The sequence below is a fragment of the Fukomys damarensis genome, unplaced genomic scaffold, assembly GCF_012274545.1.
Source record: "Fukomys damarensis isolate Sample0158 unplaced genomic scaffold, DMR_v1.0_HiC HiC_scaffold_8, whole genome shotgun sequence".
Taxonomy (NCBI): domain Eukaryota; kingdom Metazoa; phylum Chordata; class Mammalia; order Rodentia; family Bathyergidae; genus Fukomys; species Fukomys damarensis.
Window position 1 is genome coordinate 14,139,817 of NW_022900920.1, and position 20,166 is coordinate 14,159,982.

General features: G+C 39.3%; 1 protein-coding gene across 2 annotated transcripts; it reads left to right on the forward strand.

Moving 5' to 3' along the window:
- Nucleotides 1-788: 788 nt before the first annotated feature.
- Oat (ornithine aminotransferase) lies at nucleotides 789-19,996 on the forward strand. Of its 2 annotated transcripts, XM_010621324.2 has the most exons (11): nucleotides 803-875; nucleotides 5,411-5,496; nucleotides 7,044-7,271; nucleotides 10,191-10,415; nucleotides 10,517-10,612; nucleotides 13,187-13,314; nucleotides 14,078-14,200; nucleotides 15,443-15,571; nucleotides 16,419-16,532; nucleotides 17,556-17,700; nucleotides 19,221-19,996. In XM_010621324.2, exons 3-11 carry the CDS (start codon nucleotides 7,073-7,075, stop codon nucleotides 19,379-19,381), a joined length of 1,320 nt encoding a protein of 439 aa, XP_010619626.1. In that variant the 5' UTR covers nucleotides 803-875; nucleotides 5,411-5,496; nucleotides 7,044-7,072; the 3' UTR covers nucleotides 19,382-19,996. The 2 variants fall into 2 exon arrangements, with proteins under 2 accessions (XP_010619619.1, XP_010619626.1); XM_010621317.2 differs by lacking the exon at nucleotides 5,411-5,496 and having other exon boundaries at nucleotides 789-875.
- The last annotated feature ends 170 nt before the right edge of the window (nucleotides 19,997-20,166 follow it).

The window sequence follows — 20,166 nt, forward strand, 5'->3', positions numbered from 1 at the left end:
GCTCACTGCACTGGCCAGCTATCTGCTTCATATAGCAGTGCGTGGCACAGTAGACCCGATTGCCTAATCCCCTGCTGGATAACTCTGCTAAGTTACTTTCTCTCTTTGGGTCTCTTTTCTAATATGGAAAGGTGTTGCAGGCTAAATGACGTCCAAATTCCTCCTGATTCGAACACGAGTTCATTCCAGAATATCCATTTTGAGTTCTGAGTTTTATATCCACTGTGGATGGCACTGCAGGCTTATTAGTACTCTGACTATGCTGCCCTCATGTAAGTATCTTAACAGCAGCCACGAACAGGTGGACAGTGAGTTTTCCAGTGGCAGCAAGGATTCTGGAAGTGCATTACAAATTGCAGTCCATCAGGATTCAAGGGCATGGGGCCACAGCATCTGGGGCGGAGTTGGTGTAGGTATGTGGGTAAGGCTCTGAGAGGAGGTAAAGTGGAGGAGGGCCAGGAGCTCAGGGCAGGAGTTCAAGCCCGCAGTCCAGCTCCAAATTCCTCAGCTAGGGAAACGCAGCGGGCAGGTAGAGATCCATAGACTTTCCATACTTTCAGACTTCCTCTTCTAGGCAGTAAAGGCTGGGCAGAGACTACCAGCATCTGGAGCGCTAGCACAACAACCTAGCACAGACCTGCTTTAGGAGGTGCGGAAGGCCCTAGAGCCGGCGAGCGGAAGATCATTCAGAGGCGCTCGGAGAAGTGGGCGGGGCGGACATGGATTTACGTGATTGGTTCTCAGCCTTCTCGCCAACCAATGGACGACGAGTACGTCCCGGGGCGGGGCGGACACTGCTTCTTAAGCTTTGTGACGCGCCGAGCCGCTTAGTTCCGCAGGTCGCCACCTTAACGGGATCTTCTCTATGCAATCAGGTACTGCGCTGGCTCTGCAACACTGGGCTGTGAGGGTTGGGGCATGCGGCCGCCGGCTGTAGAGGCTCCCGGGTTTTGTGAGGCGGCCTGTTTGCGCCCGGCTCAAGTGGGCAGGGTAGCAGCCCATCCTCTACTCCGAGCGGCGGGTGGCGAGGAGGCTGGGAGAGGCTGTGGATGTGGCAACCCCGCCTGCCAGATCGGGCGGAGCCGTCGACTGCTGGCTCGCAGCCCTCGAGGGCTGGGTCTCGGCTCTTACAGGGTACTCTGCCAAGGCCCGAGGCCTCAGGCCTCGGGGTTTCCGGGAGGGAGGCGTTGGGGTCGGGTCACAGCGGACACCCCTCGTTCTCCAGGGCGGAGAGGAGGGTGTTTTGTTGATACAGGGGAACCTGCAGTCAACGGGTGACTGGCGGCAGGCGGGGTCGCTGGTGCGGACTGTTGTACCTAGTCCCCCCAGGGCAGGTTCTGGGCTTCGCAGCCAACCCTGCTCATCCCTGTCCTCTCCCAACTCTCCGTCCCCTCCATTCAGGGTCCAGATGAAAGGATTTCGGAAATAGATCGTTATTGTGCATTTACACGCACGTTAATTAGAAGGGATTGAGTCGGACTTTAGCATGAATACCTATCTCATCCTTAGGGTTCCCTCTGCAAATGTTGCTGAGCATCAGTAAATTCTAACTGAATACAGTGGAACCTTGGCCGCCTCCTCTCCTTGTCACAGTCATCTTGACTTTTGGTGTTGAGCTTTATCATTTAGATAAGGTGATAAGGGAGAGAAGAGAGTGACTTTGGAGTGAAGTGGCTTTACTTTATTAATCTGCAGTTCCTCTGTTCTAAATCTCTCCTGGGAGTTTCTGCAGGTAAACTAGTTCTTGCTCTTCATCCCTTTTTTAAAGTCCAATCTTTATCTTATCCTCCTGAAACATGAGAATATCTCATGAGTGCCTTTCATGAAACTATCCTAGTGTGTGTGTGTTTTCCTGGTTTTATTTATTTATTTTGTTGGTACCTGGGATCGAACTCTGGCCCTTGCACTTGTGAGGCAGGCGGTGGAGCCACTGAGCCAAATCCCCAGCCTCCTGGTTGTTTTTAGAGAATCTAGTTCTTGACTTAAATTACAGAGCTTAAAGTTTTTCAGTGTTTAAGATTAGTTTTCCACTCCCCACAAAAAGCCCCCGTATAACTTTAAGTAATTAAAATTCTTAACCCATTTTCCCCCTCAAAGAGGCTGTCTTATGTTTTGCCGCTGGTACAATTATTTGTGTGCATGTATTATGCCTTTTACTGAGTTCTAGAGGATGAGTCAAGTCTCACGAATTGAAAAAGTAACGAATGAGCAGAATTTTGGTGTGTGGAGGGTGCGGTAACATTGACCCAGTCCTTTTTCAGTAGTAGTGCTTTGTTTGTCAGTGATACACTTGAGTTGAATTTTAGTCAGAATTTTGATTAGGTAAAGAAAAAAAGCGTTTGTTGGCAGAACTTACGAAAAACCTGTATTCATGAAGGGTTGGTTACCTCAAGAAAAGTAAATATTTGACAGTAGTAAAACCAAATTTACTCCTCAAGTTGAATATTTCCAATGACTTTTTGATGACTTTATACACCATTATTTTAGAGTTATTTGAGAAAACAATGTTTAACAACACAGGCTAGCTTAGTTCTTCTGAATACAGCCTTTTATGGAAATTGTCCTCTAGGAATGTTCTAATGTAGATGTGTTGGGGTGTTGGGGGGAGAGTAATGGGAGCCTGAAGGAATATTAATTATGTGGAGTATTTAAAACATTTAATGTTAAAAGTGCTTAGATTGACAGTAGCAATTTGGTCTCATTTCCAGGAGGTGAGTTTTGCCTGTTGAATGCACGACTACAGCTTAAAACATATTATTTTGACCTTTTCAGACTGGTAGAGCTAATGAAGTGACCCCTTGAAAAGATTTATTTTTTCAGATAAGGTCAGAGAATGTGATAGTTTCCTCTTTGATTAGATCAAGTTGGCTAGGGATAAGTGATTTAATATTTTCCTTTGGTCTCATTGCTTTCTGTGTATTTAGGAGGACCTCATTCATTTAACAAAGATTACCCTACCTGGGCAAAATGACAGGAGAGGGTGAAAAATAAAGTTAATATGTATGTATTTCGGCATAGTAAAAAGGTTAATAGTTATCTCTTTAGTATGGAATTATAATACTTACCTGGCAGGGGAGATACCGTGATCATGAAGTATGGAATTATTACACTTAAGTTTTATTGCTTGCTTTCTATTTTTTTAAATCAAAATCTTATTTTAAGAAAAAAATTTTAAGAAAAAAACATTCAGTTTTAAAAAGAAACCATGGCACTATTTTTAAATTGTAGAAGTTGACTAGTTCTCTTGTGAATTTAAGAGCAGAGGGAATAAAATGAATGACTGACTATTTTGTACTAATTAGACTTGGAGCTTTTACATGAACTCCTAATCCTCAGGAATGCCCTGGAACAGTTTCAACCTAGTTTTACAGAAGAGCCATGGACAGAATTTAAATCTTTGTCATTGAACTCTGTGGACTTTTCATTCTATTCTGATTTTCCAAACCTGTTTGGAAGAGATTATTGATGTTAGCTATTTTTAAGCTATTTTTGATTCTGTTCTAATATTTCTCATATAATGCCAAGCATAGTAACCTGAACACAGAAGGCTCTCTAATAGAAATGTGTTTACAGGATCATGGAACATCATGGAGCATGCAACTTGTGACCTTTCCCAGTTGAATTAAATAAAGTTCATATTTAAGATGTTGAAGAATGAGAACTAGTAATATTTTAAATGTTACTGTTGAGTCACTGTTAGCATTACTCCTTAATAAAACTACCCAAACTCAGCAGATATGATTTTCATAAACCTCCTGAACTCAGCAGATAAATGGATTCTTATCCCATTTCCATTGGGAATTACCTGAGCACATAACTGTTGTATAAAAAGGGATAATCTCAGAGAAACTTTTCACTTGCAGTCTTTTTTTTTTTTTGTATTGGGGATCGAACTCCGGTCGTTGCGCTTGTGAGGTAGGCAGCGGAACCACTGAGCTAAATCCCTGGCCCTCGCTTGGGGTCTTTTATGAGCTTGTTAATTAACTTAGAAAATGCTGTTCAGTGTATTTTTAGTATCTTTTTATACCTTTTCTTTTTAAATGCCCCTCCTTTTCTCTGCTATTAATGAGGTCACAGAGCTGCAGACTTTTAATAGTAAAATCATCATGTAGATATTTTAGAATTTGACTTTATCCCCTAGGAACAGATAGAATTTTGGACCTAATTATCATAAGCCTGAGTTTCTTAGAGGAAATAACTTGTACCTTTATTTTAACCACATTGTGTTATCTCAAAGCTTATCAAACCCTTTTCTTATAGTTTTATTTTTTGCCTAAACTTTGTCTAATGTAACGAAGCATTCTAATTTTCTGTTTGTCTAATATAACTGTAAATGTTCTCTAAGTCCTAATTACCTAGGCACCCAGTTTTATTTTCAGTGTTTCTGATTATAAAAATATAAACTTAATGGTCATTGTAGAAGATACAAAATAGCCACAGTTGAGCTTTTCCTAGTTTTTCCTTTTATTTTTGCATAGTTGAGCATCCTGCATGTATGATTTTATTTTTTTCACTTGACTAAAACTTACCACCATGTCATTAAAAGCTGAAACGGCGTTGCATTATTTTCATGATTCTGTTGAACTATTGTTGAACATCTTTTATGCATAAATACTGTAAATTTATGAGTATTTCTTTTTTTGTTGTTGTTTTTTGAGGCAGGGTCTCACTATGTATTTGAGACTGAACTGGAACTCACTATGTAGCCCAGGTTGGTCTCGAACTCACAGCGATCCTCCTGCCTCAGCCTCCTGAGTGCTGGGATTACAGGCGTGCTCCACCACGCCTGGTTTATGAGTATTTCTTTATAAAAAAATCATGGGAGTGGAATTACTGGTTTAGATACAAACAGTTCTAAGGCTTTTATAGCTAACAACTTCAGAAACTTGTTTTGCTGTAGAATACTGTTAAGTATGTCTGAGAGGACATATTGCTGTTATTTTTGAGACAGGGTCTCACAATGTAGTTGAGACTGACCTGGAACTCACTGTGTAGCCCAGGCTGGTCTCGAGCTCACAGCAATCCTCCTGCCTCAGCCTCCCGAGTGCTGGGATTACACGCGTGCATCACCATGCCTGGCCATATTGCTGTGTGATTAGCAATAAAGCTAATTTGATAGGCAAAATTAATGTTTAATTTTTTTGTGGTCATATGGTTAATTCATATTGAATACAGGATGAAGAGAAGAAAGAAACTGTAAAGTCAGTATTGTAGACTTAGCAATATTTGGGGGGATGTTCTCTCTAGTGCAGTTAGTTTTGCTCTTGGCTTCCTCTGGCTTAATTATTCTTGCATCACTTTTTTTTTGCTTATTGGTATATACCACTTTGAGATAAAATCTGGTGAAAATTATTTACATTTTCCTTAGAAAAATATACTACTGCATTTAGTTCTGCATTTTATTTCACAGTTACTAGACCCACTGAAGATTGTCCCTGGATCTCCAGTGAAAAAAATCTATATTCTAGCCTGAACTGTGGGAAGCAAGAATAGTTGGTAAGTCTTTGGTAGAGAAGAGTGCTGTGTTTTGCTTAGTAATTGTGAATTGCTGACTGGGTTTACTGGATGGTGTCAAGTTGGGAGGGAAGTAAGCCAAGCCTACTTGTATTTTGCTAAGTTGGCAGCTCAAATCAAGAATGCTGTGAGATTATGCATAATTTGACTTGTTATTGATAGAGTTCTGTTGAAACATGAATTAGCTAGTCTTTTAAAAAAAGTATATATAGACATAGTTCTTGGCAACTTTCTCCTAATCTTGACTTTATCTTAAAAACATTTTCCTGTGAGATATGATCTCTATGTATGTTCTTGCATTTCTTTTTTATACTTTCTTTTGGTACCCTGGATCTAACTTTGGACTTTGTGCTTGCAAAGCAGGCAGTGGAACCACTGAGCTAAATCCCCAGCCTCTCTTTTATTTTTAATTTCTTCTGTAGCTTAGTTTCTACTTTTGGCCTACATGATGCTGAATGGTAAACTGGATATAAAAGGTGGATGAAACACAGGTGGGGGCTGGATTCAGGGCTGGTGGGGATTGGAAAGACTAACAAAGGACTCTGAAATACATAAATATTTGAGTGCTTCTTGGTGGACTCTGAGTACTGAAATTCCTACAACCATCTTAACTGTAGTTTGACGTTCTCTAGATCTTAATTGTCATTTTCTCTTTTAAACAGTTGTTTTCCTGATGCAACTTTTTTTTTTTTTTTTTGAGGAGAAAATGCTAGCATCTTAGTGAAATAGATTGTTTCTTTGAGAGTTGCCTGTTTTCATCTTATATATTTATATAATTATTTTGGTTCAAATTATGGTAAAATTACAAAAACTATTTTTCCCTAGTCTTTAAAAAAATTTTTTTTGCCATGCACTTTTGTTTATAAATTTGATGACCTATAGAAGTTTTAGAAATTGTGGCTAAATGATAGTACAGTATTTACCTTTTGTACTTTCTGTTGGTGTTAAGCTTTTCCCATTCCCATAAAGCTAGATTTTATTTTTTTTGAGAATGATCCCTTTTCTCCGTAGAACCCAAGTCCTTCCTTCCCTCCCTCTCTCCTTCCCTTCTTTTTCCTTCCTCCTTTCCTTTTCTTTTTTTGTGATACTGGTGATTGAACCCAGGATTTCCTGTCTCATGTGCTAGGCAAATGCTTTACCACTGAGTTGCATTTACAGCACCAAATTCTTTCTCACTTTCATCACTTTCCATATATAAGGACCAAGGACTGAGTCAAAATGCTAAATAGAAGTGAGGGTGGTGGTGGTATGACTGTGTAGTCCCAGCTATGAGTGAGGGCCAGCCTGGGCAACATAGCAAGACTCCATCTCAAGGGGGGAAGACAAAATAATTTTCAGCTCCTGCCCCAGGGCTACTCTCCAATATCCTTCTTTGATTTGGTCCCCTGTCTCAGATCTCTGTGCTACACAAGACACCATCTGTTGATATCAGGCCTGATACTGATTGTGGTAGTTGCTCACCAGGTGCTTAGGGAGCAGACATACACCGACTCTGGATGTATTTAATGCCTTCTCTTTTCTTTGGACAGGTCCGTGTTTTTTTTGTTTGAAGGACACAATGTTTTCCAAACTAGCACATTTGCAGACCCTTGCTATACTTCGTCGTGGAGTTCATTCCTCAGTGACATGTGCTACCTCTGTTGCAACTAAGAAGACAGTCCAAGGCCCTCCATCCTCTGAGTATATTTTTGAACGGGAATCTAAATATGGCGCACACAATTACCATCCATTACCTGTGGCTTTGGAGAGAGGAAAAGGTATATTTCAAATTAGCCCCCACATCCTTTTGCTTGAAATTTTTTTATGAAAATGAATTATTTTTGCACTTTTTCAGTGTCCATTTCCCCAGATGTACTGAATGTCTGAGTTACAGATAGGGTTCATATAGCCAGTCTGTATGTCTGGTGCCACTCCATTGGGTGCTGTGTGGCCACAGCGATGGTCTGTTAGTCTTTGTCGTGGTGGGCCTCACGAAAAGGAAATGCAGGAGAAATATGGAAAGTACTATATTTTTTCCTGTTAGCTTTTATTTCAGTATACGTTTAGGGGATATAGCTCAGTGGCACCGTGCCTACTTGGCATGGACAAGGTCCTGAGTTCGATCTCCAGTACAACCCCCCCCCACGAAAAAAGCAAAAAGAATTGTTGTAACAATTGTACTAAAATTTTAAATTCTTTTTCTAGATTTCTTAATTGCTGTCATTTTACCACTTTTTTAATGTTCTCTCCTCTCCCTTCCCACTCCCATGTCCTATACTTTTTTTTCGGAACCATTAGAGAAGTTCCAGATGTGACCCCTCTTCACCCTGAAATACTTAGTGTATCTTTCCTAAGACATGAAGACTTTCTCTTTTGCAACCACTTGTAATTATCAAAATCAAGAAATTATCACCAATACAGCACTATTATTAATCTATAGATCTAATCTAGAGTTAATGTATTATCTTGTATAAGAAAAGAGGACTGGGCTGGGGATTTAGCTCAGTGGTGCCGCTGCCTACCAAGCGCCCAAGGCCTGAGTTCAATTCCCAGTACCAAAAAAAACAAAAAACAAAAGAGGACTGTAGATTGTGAGTCATATCCAGTTATTAGATTTAGTTATCTAAACCAGAGCAGTTTCATAGTTTTTATCTTCACTTTGATAGTTTTGAAGTACAGTGGCCACTGATTTTGTGATGGGCTTCAGTTTGGACTGGGGTTTGCTCATGATCACAGTCAAGTTAGGCACCTTTGTGCAGTGATGTCCGGCCCTTCTAGTGCCTCACAGCAGGAGACCTGTTCATTCATCTGTGACTGCCAGTGTTGATTTTCCATCACTTGGCAAGGTGATGTCTTCCAGGCTACTCCATTGCAAAATTATATTTTTCCCTTTGTATGAAGTATATTGTGGGGATTGAGCCTCTGTGTATATTCTGATATTCATGAGACTTTTACACATTTATTGATTCTTGTTCAAACAAATCATTACAATAATAATTGCTAAATGGTGATGTAATCTGCATCTTGAGGTAACAGCCTTAACAAATCAGACCAAAGTTTGTTAGCTGGATTTATGCCAGAAGATGACCATATAAAAGTACATTCATTTTTGTCATTGCCTGTGCTGTTTGGGCCGCTACTGTAACATAGACATATTGAGCAAACGAAAATCTAGATTTATGCATCACAAATTTAGGAACAATTTGTTTTATGAAAATATTCTTTAACTACATTGGCAGAGTTTGGACTATAGGGGTCTTGCTGCGTGGGTTCAACTTCTTGTCCCCTGTGTGCCAGCCTAGTGTAGTTATCATAAGCATCCATTTCTGTAGCTCGGTGTAGCAGTGATGGTAGCTCCCATAAGGGTTTTTTTTGATGCGCTAGGGTGTGAAAACACATAACGGTGTGGTGCATGGTAAAAGGTATATATAGTAGCTGGGCATGGTGGTGCATACCTGTAATCCCAGCACTTAGGAGGCTGAAGCTGGAGGATTGCCGTGACTTTAAGGTCAGCCTGAGCTATATAGCAAGACCCTGTCTCAACAAAACAAAACAAAAATCTAAAAAACAAAACCAGGGCTGGGGATTTAGCTCGGTGGCTCCACTGCCTCCCTCGTAAGCACAAGGACCCGGGTTTGATCCCTCGTACCAAAAAAAAAATAAAAAAACAAAACCAACCCAAAAATACAGTGAGTGCTGCTGCTGTATACCATCAGTGGAAAGGCAGGGTGATAAAACTATTATGGTGTATCTTCATCTACCTTATTCACCAGACCTGGCACTTTGCAACTTCTGGCTCTTTCCTAAAAGGAAAATGACCATGAAAGGAAAATATTTTGAATTGATTCAGGACATCAAGGCAACCATGACAGCATAATTGAAGACACTCATGAAAGAGGACTTCCAGAAGTGCTTCAAAAAAGTGGCAAAAATGATGGGATAAGCATGTCTAAAGTGAGAGGGAGTAGCTCAGAGGATTAATGGCAATGTATCCTTTACTGCAATAAATCCTTAAACTTTTTTTTTTAAACATTCACCATATTTTTTGATCATGTCTCCTAGATCACAAATTTGAGTCCAGTATGGGTGACTTAGCATAACCCTAAAATGCAAAAACAGCAACAAAACAAACAAACAAATGAAAAAACAGGCAGGTGGTGTAACTCAGTGTGAAGGCCCTGAGTTCAGTCCCCATGGGGACGAAATTAGTGGAGGTATCACTCCAGAATTTATAAACTTTTCATGATCCTCTTTAAATTCACATTTTGGAGCTAGACAGAAAATATGTCCTTAATAATTTCTTTCTTTTTTTTTTTTTTGGTACCGGGGATTAAACTCGGGTTCTTGTGCTTGTAAGGACAGGCAGTAGCACCACTGAGGTAAATCCATGGCCCTTGTCTTTAATAATTTCTACAAACCAAAGTTTATAGAAACTTTTGGCTTGAGCCAAAACAAACTTTTTAAGGACTTTATTTTTTTATTTTTTTTGGTACCGGGCATCGAACTTGGGCCCTTGCACTTGCGAGGCAGGCACTGGAACCACTGAGCTAAATCCCCGTCAAGCCAAAACAAACTTAACCATAAAAAAAAAGAGTTTTATATGGAGGTATTCAGAGGGCTTGCCAGCAGTCTGAGTCTTTGAATGTTATGCCATACAATAATTTTCTGAAATTATTTTCCTTCCCTATATGTTGTAGGTATTTATGTGTGGGATGTAGAAGGCAGAAAATATTTTGACTTCCTGAGTGCTTACAGCGCTGTCAGCCAAGGGCACTGTCACCCCAAGATTGTAAATGCTCTGAAGAGTCAGGTGGACAAGTTGACCCTAACATCTCGGGCTTTCTATAATGATGTCCTGGGTGAATATGAGGAGTACATTACTAAACTTTTCAAGTATCACAAAGTTCTTCCTATGAACACAGGTAAAGCATTTTCTTTTTGTTAAATGCCCAGTGCAAGGCAATAATGTTGTTTTCTGCTAATTTAAAGCACTATTTAAATATATGACACCCCGCCCCGCCAGGAGTGGAGGCTGGAGAGACTGCCTGTAAACTTGCCCGTCGGTGGGGCTATACTGTGAAGGGCATTCCGAAATACAAAGCCAAGATCATTTTTGCAGGTAGGAGAAATTACATTTTAATTATCAGAATTTAAACGTGATATCACTTATAGTTTTGAATTGTTGGTGAGATATTTCTAATACGTTTGCCTAGTACATGATACATTATTTGTTGAGTGTTTCATAAAAGTTAGGGAGGGATTTCTTCTCCTTGCATTTATTTCTAAGTTATTTCTTCATATTTGAGATTTTTCTTTCTTAGCACCCTGCTTCTCAGGCTTCCTTGAAATGAATAACTATATTTCTCATCTGCTTATCACACTATTCCCGTAGCAGCCCTCCAGCTAATCAGATGATCTGTGATGGAGGGTTTTTGTCAGATGCTAGGATTGGGGCATGTTGGCTGGGCCTTGTCCTACATGTGAGTTGGCATTTGAGTGTTAACATTAGATGTACCATTGTGCATGTGCTTCTTCTTTTTATTTTTTGATACCAGGGATCAAACTTGGGACCTTGCATTTGTGAGGTAGGTGGTGGAACCACTGAGCTAAATTCCGGGGCCTGTGCCATGTGCTTCTTAAAAGCTGTTCGGAGGAGGGCAGGGATTTAGCTAGTGGTTCCGCCACCTGCCTTGCAAATGCAAGGTCCTGAGTTTGATCCTTGATATCAAAAAGAAAAAGAAAAGAAACCTATTGGGACGAGGAGACCTGGAGTTACTCTTTTTTACATTTCTGGGAATGGTTGAGAGGAGTAATTTGAATTCTGGTTAGAAAGGGTATCAGTTAATTGGGATGATGTAATCTTTCACAATCTTTATATAAAGTTAAAATGATAAGTTTTGAGTTTCTAAGCTTTGCTTTTAGTTTATAAAGAAACAAAGTGTGCACTACTTTGTCACTGTACATGGTCTAATTTCACTCTTGTGATAATTGATATTTTGTTTTGTAAACATATGCATTTTCATTATAAACTCCAGATTATAATAGGATCCTTTGCTTGCTTTGGCAGCACATATACTAAAATATAATAGGATCCAGAGTTCTGTTGATGGCCAGAGGTAAATGGTATTTGAAATAACAGATTAGTATTTCCAAAGAAGAAATGTTTGTACACTCTGTAACTTGAAATTTTAAAATCTTGTGCCTTAGTTGTAAGACAACATAACTGTCTCTTACAAACAAAAATGGTGTTTCTGGTGATTTTCATTCTCACAGACTGTATCCAGTCTCTTTCTTTTTAGCAAAGGGTACAAAGATGTTTTCGCCCAAGTATTGAAACACGCTGGTGAGTCAGTGGGGTGGAAAGACAGTGGAAGACTGTCCCCAACTGTAAGTCCCTTCTACTTGCACAGTGAGCTGTGGAGGATGAGACACCTGAGGCTAGGTAGAGGAGGGCAGATAGGCTTGTGGTCTCATTAGTGTTTTTTCTTGAAAAAGCTGGGTTAAAATCAGTATGCTTGTGGGGTGTGGTGGTGCACACCTACAGTCCAAGCATTCTGGGAGGCAAAGGCAGAAAGATGACAAGTTTGAGCCCAGGCTGGGGCACCTTAGCGACTTAGTGACAACTTGTCTCAAAATTAAAAACAAAAAAGGGCTGGGGGTGTGGCTTAGTACAAGAGCCCTGGGTTCAATCTCTGGTACTACCATCAAATCAAAAATGAGACAAAAACCAAACTAAAAACAAAAAGTCAGGGTGGGTAAAAGATGCAAATGAAAGAGACTTTTTCAGGAGTGGTAGAGATACCAAGAAACAGAGTCATTCAGTACTGAGTTAATTGAATTATTGCTAGCAGAGGTGGTGGGAAGATAGAAAAGTATTCTTAATGTGGACAAATCCCCATTCTCTGTGTTAATTGTGCTTTGTTCTTTTTCTTCTTGAATTTGACCCTGTCTGAAATTGTGTAGTTCATGTGCTTGGCTGGTTTATGTTATGGTGTTTTTCCCTACTAGAAAGGAAACTCCTGGAGGGCAGGGAGTTTGCCACATGTACTCAGCATTCCTCTCCTACTTGTAGAATAGTGCTTGACATCGAGTAGGTACCCAGGTACATTTACTGATAGATAAAAAATGGCCACGCAGATAGGTGGATCTCTGCCATCTAGCATCAATAGAAGGTTGTAATGTCAAGGCAAAATGGAAAGTGGACTGCCTGAGGATTTTTTCTCTAAATGAAGTTAAAAATGTGTTTAGTAGTTAGCCTGCAGGATTGGATTTTTAACAGAAAAACTGCTAATTCTCCATGTGGAATAGTCCTTTCTTGTATCATTATCATAAATGCACTTTCTCTGGAAAGCAGGGACTGAGTACCTCAATTGTTAGAATTTGATACTGAATTTGGATGTTCTGAGAAAAGAAAACACCTATCCTTGGGGCTGTATAGCCATTGGGGTTCAGTAGAGAAGAACCTAAAAAAATAATTGCAAAGTCAGGCCTTCCAGCCTAGTGTTTTTAGGTCACATGAACCATGGTGTTTAATATCAGATTTTGTTTTAATAATTGAAAGCTCACTAGAGGCTCTTTAAAGCAGACCATTGATTTATTTTTTAGCTAAACTTCCCAAGATATTTTGGGGGGATGGTGCTTGTTAAATGTATGAATTTCTTTGGAATAATCACTGTTTGTTTCGCCTTTATAGCTGGAAACTTTTGGGGTAGAACATTGTCTGCCATCTCCAGTTCCACAGACCCAACCAGCTATGAAGGGTTTGGACCCTTCATGCCAGGTTTTGAAATCATCCCATATAATGATCTGCCTGCACTTGAGGTACTTGGGTGGTATCGTGGTGTTTGGTTCATAGTAAATAAAAACTGTTTTGAATTAACTATTTCCTGTTGAATAGGTAGATTAAGCATATAATCTGAGAGTTGGGGATGTAGCTCATTGGTGGGACACTTATTTAACATGTATGAGGCCCTGGGCTTTTTCCTTAGCACTGCAGAGCAACCACAACAACACATTATGTGAATATAATTAATCCAGCATTTTAGACTTGTCTTTTTTAGTGCTGGGCAAGTTCACTAGCACTGAGTTATATCCCCAACCCCAAAGTGGAGTAGTTTTTTAAAAAAGCCTTAAAAGTCTTTTAGAAGCTATTTCCTTTAGATTTTATTTAATACTACATTCATGTATTAGAAAAATGTAGGGTAGTATAATTTTTGGAGGTGGGTACTGGGACTTGAGTCTAAGGTCTTTGTGCTGAGCTACATCTCCAGCCCTTTTTAAAAATTTTTATCCTGAGATAAGGTCTGAATTGCCCAGGTTGGGCTTGAACTTGTGATCCTTTTGCCTTAGCCTCCCAGAGTTCTAGGATTATAGGCACGCACTAACCATGCCCAGTGGATTGTGTTATTTAAACCGGAAGTATTTGGAATTTCCAGGAATTGAATGTCAGTGACAAATGTTCAATTTGTGAAGTATAAATGTTAGTGATTTGTGTGCTAAACAAAAAAATTTGTGCATTATATGATTTCAGATTTCCAAATAATGCAGATAGGAAATTATTAAAACTTACTTGTTTGTTTTGTAGCGTGCTCTTCAGGATCCAAATGTTGCTGCCTTCATGGTAGAACCAATTCAAGGTGAAGCAGGTGTGGTTGTTCCAGATCCAGGGTACCTCGTAGGAGTTCGAGAACTCTGTACAAAGCATAAGGTTGTCCACCTTAAGTATTTTAAATTTTTTTTTTAAATTTAAATTGAATTTATTGGTACATTCTAGGTAGACAGTACAGTTACATTCATTACTGGGATCTTGTACCTTTACATGACAGGTCTTGGTTCTCATTTTTTCCCCTTGTCCCCACCCTCCCTTCACCCCCTCCTCCCCTCCTCATTTACAAACACTTTATTTCCATTTTTACATTTTCTCATACTTTTTTTCCTTTTCCCTTATTCCCCTTTCCCTATCCTTCTCACTGTAAGTATTTTTAAATTTTTGAGACAGGATCTCGCTATGTATTTCAGGCTAGCCTTGAACTCAAAAAGTAGCACAGGCTGGCCTTGAATTTATGGTGATCCTCCTGCCTCAGCTTCCTGAGAGCTGGGATTACAGGCATGTGCCGCCATGTTCAGTTTATCTTAGCTATTTGTGGTGAAGCCCAACAGGCCTGACTCGCTTCATCTTTTTGAATTTTGTTCACTGGATAAGTGTAGAGATTAAATCACCTTTCCTCTAGAGGTAGACATCATTCCTAGAGCTCGCGAGCTCTTTTTGCTTAGAAAACTGCATAGGAATCTATAACATTTTAGTCCCTGAGCTCTTTCTGCTTAGAAATCTGCGTAGGAATCTATAACATTTTAGTCCCTGAGCTCTTTCTGTTTAGAAACCTGTGTAGGAATCTACACCATTTTAGTCCCTGGGCTGTGGGTGAAGCGATAGACCTCCTGGCCCCATGGTGCTTACCTTTTCTCTTCTCTGGGATCATGGTGTTCTTAACCACTCTCAAATCCCATGCTGTATTCCTCTTTGCAAAGGTTATGAACTCTCTGCCTCCTCCCAATAAGGCTAATACTGAGTTTTGTTTGTCATTGATAATTCTAGTCACATAGAATATTTTATGAATGTTTATGGGGGTAACTAAGTGAATTAATTTATCTCAGAAGGTAGCTATAGCCAGAAAAGTTCTATGAACCCCTTGAGTTTACATAAACATCTTTCCACTTCTATAGAGCAGTGGATGGGGGCCTCTGAAGAGGAAGTGGCCTAATATACGAAACAGTTGGTGTGTTTACAGGGTTTTCATAAGATGTTCTTAAAATTATGTGGCTGACTAAACATTTTCACAAGAGAGGGGAGGACAGAACTACACACTTGTGGGGAGAGGGGAGTAATGTAATGATCTGCTGTTTTCCCTATGGAAATAAAAATGACAGGGTTGTATTGTTTTGCTTTTAGGTCCTGTTTATTGCTGATGAAATACAGACAGGATTGGCCAGGACTGGTAAATGGTTGGCCGTTGATCATGAAAATGTTAGACCTGACATAGTTCTTCTTGGAAAGGCCCTTTCTGGAGGCTTATACCCTGTAAGTGTAATGTTCAGTCTTTCTTTCCATTCCCAGCTGTCCTGAAACCTACCTCTAAAATATATGTCACCCAGTGATTGTAACAGGAATGTCTTTCTAATACTATTTTTTTTTTTTTTTTTTTTTTTTACAAACTTGCAAGGCAGGCCACCAAACCGCTGAGCTAAATCCCCGGCCCAACAAGAATGTCTTTCACATGGTTTGGTTTTTACTAGATGTTCTGTGGCCACCTGGAATATCTACAGTAAAAATACTTAAGATTTCAGTTATGTGACACACTTAGTTAATTTTGATGGAAAAATGGAATATGCTTTGGAATTTGCTGTGTCATTTGATTTGAATTGAAACATCTTAGCTGTTAAGTACTGCTGTAAAGGCCTGTATTGATTCCTGATTGTTTAAAGCTATGACTCATGAGCATAGGGGTTGAAAACATTAATGCTTTCTTGTAGTTCTTTTCTTGGGTTTGCTAGCTACAGTCAATAATTGGGACTGAGTTAAAGGGGACTGAAGGTTGGATGTTTCTGCTGAGTAGACTAAACCATCTTGTTGAAGAGAATACTCAATTTGGTAAGCAGTTAGGCAAAGTATTTCACCTTGAAATTGGAAAGGATTATAAATTACATTATTCAGGAATAGCAAAATTGTATTGTTCCATTCCATTGAAATGTGCCTGATGTATTTCTGTTGTGTTAGGGTATTACTGTGGTTATTACTGGTAGTTAAGGTGATGTTTGTTGACGTTTTATGTAAACTTAATATCAGCATTATATAAATATTTATGTTCCTGGTGTGCTAAGAATAGGAATACTTAGTTTGAGAAACTATGGGGAAAATTCTATTTCAGGTATCTGCGGTGCTATGTGATGATGACATAATGCTGACCATTAAACCAGGGGAACATGGGTCAACGTATGGTGGCAACCCACTGGGCTGTCGTGTGTCTATGGCAGCCCTCGAGGTAAGAATTGATACAGCCTAACAGTATCTACTTCTTTAAGTAATGTTGAGATGATTTTATTTTTTATTTTATTTTTATTTTTGGTACCAGGGCTCGAACTTGCGACTCTGTGCTTGAGAGGCAGTTGGCAGAAGAGATGATTTTAAGTTTGGACCTGTAATAAGAAATTTAGTAAGATTGCTCAGTATAAAGTGAAAGTGATATACAGAGGCAAGATTTTAAGAACAAGGAATTTTTCTAAAAGAAGCTTAACCTGTTTCCCTGGGCTTCATGAGTTTGTAGTCACCTGGGGCCTAGAGCCCTTAGGCGTGACCCTGAGGGCTGGAGGGTCTGGCTCGGGGTAGAGTGGAGGCTTATATGCCTTAGGTCCTAGGCCTGATCCCCAATGCCATGCAAAAATACAAACAATAAACAGGGTGTGTTGGTGCACGTCTGTAACTGGGAGGCTGTGTGGCAGGAGGATTGCAAGTTTGGAGGCCAGGAAGGGCAACTTAGCGAGACCTTGTTGCGAAACAAAAACAAAAACAAAAATAAAAAATGGGAGTGAGAATGTTAGTTCAGTGGAGTGTTTTTCTGGCACAAAGTCCTGACTTGACCTCCCCAGTACTGAAAAAAAAAGATATATAAAATTAGAAAATATTAAATAAATGGACATTGACTGTTTTTTACATTTAAGGCTTAAAATTATGCAATCTGCAGATGACATTTTAGAGAAAAAAGTTTAAAATTTAAATTGTATTTCGTTGATTGATATGGTCAGTTAACAGTTTATCATATATTGTGTTAAATTTTCTTATTTTGCCATGAAGACAGATTGGCCATAGATTTCTGACTAGTCAAGGCTCTGAGATGGTATGTCTGTTTAATTAGAGATAAAACTAATATAGGCCTTGTAAAACAAATGAAAGTTAAGTTACTCTGATCTTTAACCATGTTTTCCTTTGTGTTCAGTTTGTGTTGCCTTCCAGGGAATAATCAAAAAAGGACAATCTTACCATATGTGTAATTTTTTTAAAAACATAGGTTTTGGAAGAAGAAAACCTTGCTGCAAATGCAGAGAAAATGGGTACTATCTTGAGAAATGAACTCATGAAGCTGCCCTCTGATGTTGTAACTGCTGTAAGAGGAAAAGGATTGTTAAATGCTGTTGTTATTAGAGAAACCAGAGGTATGTAGGTAACCCATTTTACCTGAAGGTGAAAGAAAAAGCAAGGGGTCTTTCAGCACTTTGAGTAGTGGTGGGGGGTGTTCCTCTGTTTGAAACTATTTACTAGCCGTTTGACCAAATCTTTTAGACAGTATTATCTGATTTATAATTAGATTAGTGATACTGAAAATATAACTCATTCCAACACAATACCACCTGTAACCAGTTTAACCTGTTTTTGTTCTTCTGAGACATTTGTTTTTTCTGCCTTTAATTAGTCATGCAGTGCTTGGAGGGTCTGAATTATTTTCTCTTTGTCTGGACTTTTTTCTTTGCTATCCTCTCCCGCTCCCTTGCTCAAATCCTTCACACACAGCAGCCAAGGTTATAGGAGCCATAGAAATAATAGGAATAACGTTGATGGTTGTTGGTAGTAAAAATAATGCTGTTACTTAGTGGCAGGTTTGATGTTTCATTGCATCATTTATCACCCTCAAGGGCTCCTTCCTGGATTTTTCTTGGATAACTTGCTTTTAAAGCAGTGATTCCAGCCTTGGCTGCACTTTAGAATCACTTTGGGGGCTTTCTGAAAAGGATTCAAAGCCTAACCTCATCCTACAGATTCTGATTTGATGGGTTGGGGTGGGGTACAGATGTCTATAGGGCTCTTTTGGTGATTCTGGTGTTTGGTGGGGGTTGAGAACCAGCACGAGTCCCACAGGCTCAGGAAGCATATCTATTTTAGAAATGTATAGTTTCCCTCTGTTTGGGTTTTGGATATTGCTTATTCTGTGTCACTTTTCTATACCCTACCCAACTTCTTTAGTTGCATTAATATTAGTTCCTTATGTAATTAACAGGTAAGTATTCCTAAACTGAGAAGTCTGAAATTTTCCAAACTCTGAAACTTTTTGATCACCAGCACAGTATCAGAAATGGGAAATTCCACCCTGGACTTTGTGTGACAAGCCATAGTCAAAATGCAGTTGTACTAAAAATATTGTGTGAAATTACTTTAGGCTATGCATATAAGGTGCATGAAACATAAAAGAGTTTAGTGTTTAGACCTCCCCAATATAGCTCATTATGTATATGTTGGATTCCTATGTCCAGAACACTTCTGGTCCTAAGCAGCTTGGATAAGGGACACGTAGCCGGTAACACAGATGTGTCTTTTGTTTGGACTTTCATTTATGAAAACCAAAAAACGTCACTAAATCTGAATGTGCCATTCAAACCTAGTTAACATATATGCTTGCTGGAAAGTCAGGATTAACTTCATCTTAAAGAAACAGAACTGGGCTGATGTAGCTCAGTGGGAATGCTTGCCTAGTGTGACTAAGGCCCTGTGTTCAGTTCTTTAGCCCTAAAAAAAAAAAAAAAAAAAAAAGCAAAAGTACCTTGCAGCCTAGAGGTGTCTCATTTGAGCGGGTCCTAGGAATGCTCTTATTTGCAAGTTCATACTTGGTCCATGCATAGGACAAGTGGATGTTTAAACATTAATCTTTGATGAGCACACATGTATGCCCATTTTTCTATAGATTATGATGCTTGGAAGGTGTGTCTGCGGCTTCGAGATAATGGGCTTCTGGCTAAGCCCACCCATGGCCATATCATCAGGTTGGCACCTCCGCTTGTGATCAAGGAGGACGAGGTCCAGGAGGCTGTGGAAATCATTAACAAGACCATCCTGTCTTTCTGAGGGTAGGGGCAGTTCATTAGTCCCTGGGACCTGGCTGGACAGAGCTGTCCTCTGAAAGCAGTGCTCTGAAAGTGGGCACATTCTACCCCCACATGTCTTCAAAGGCTTTTTAAAAATATACATATATTTTTTCAGTTGATGCATAATAGAATGACATTTATGAACATGTAGTTGGCTGTGTAACATCACTAAGAATGGATGGGACCTATATTCAGTTAAATTTGTGACTGTATTTTCTAAGGTGAAATGCTTCTGTCTATATATAAATAGCTTTCAAATCAAGTCCTTCAGTATAACTGATGTACTTTTTTTTATAATTTCTTTGCTGGTAAATGTTTTATATTTGAAAAAATTATCTGAGATATATAAAAGACTTGCTTAACTTTACATATTGAATCATCGTTGAGTAATCATGTAAGCAATCATATAAGCATATAAAAGAGTAGTGCTAAAGTAAACTTTATTTTGGCCAACACCACAATGTATTCTATGGATGTCATTATTTTGAATTTAAAATGTGTTCTTAAATTGTTTTAAGTGCTTGATTATGATTTGTAAAGCAAAATGATTATTTTTAACATTTAAGTTTAAAGTAAAGCTTATGTTTAAAATGTCTAACTTAGCCAGGTGTGGTGGTTCATGCCTGTAATCCCAGCACTCGGGAGGCTGAGGCAGGAGGATTGCTGTGAGTTCGAGATCAGCCTGGGCTACATAGTGAGCTCCAGGTCATTCTCAACTACATAGTGACACCTGTTTCAAAAAAAAAAAAAAAAAAAAAATTGTCT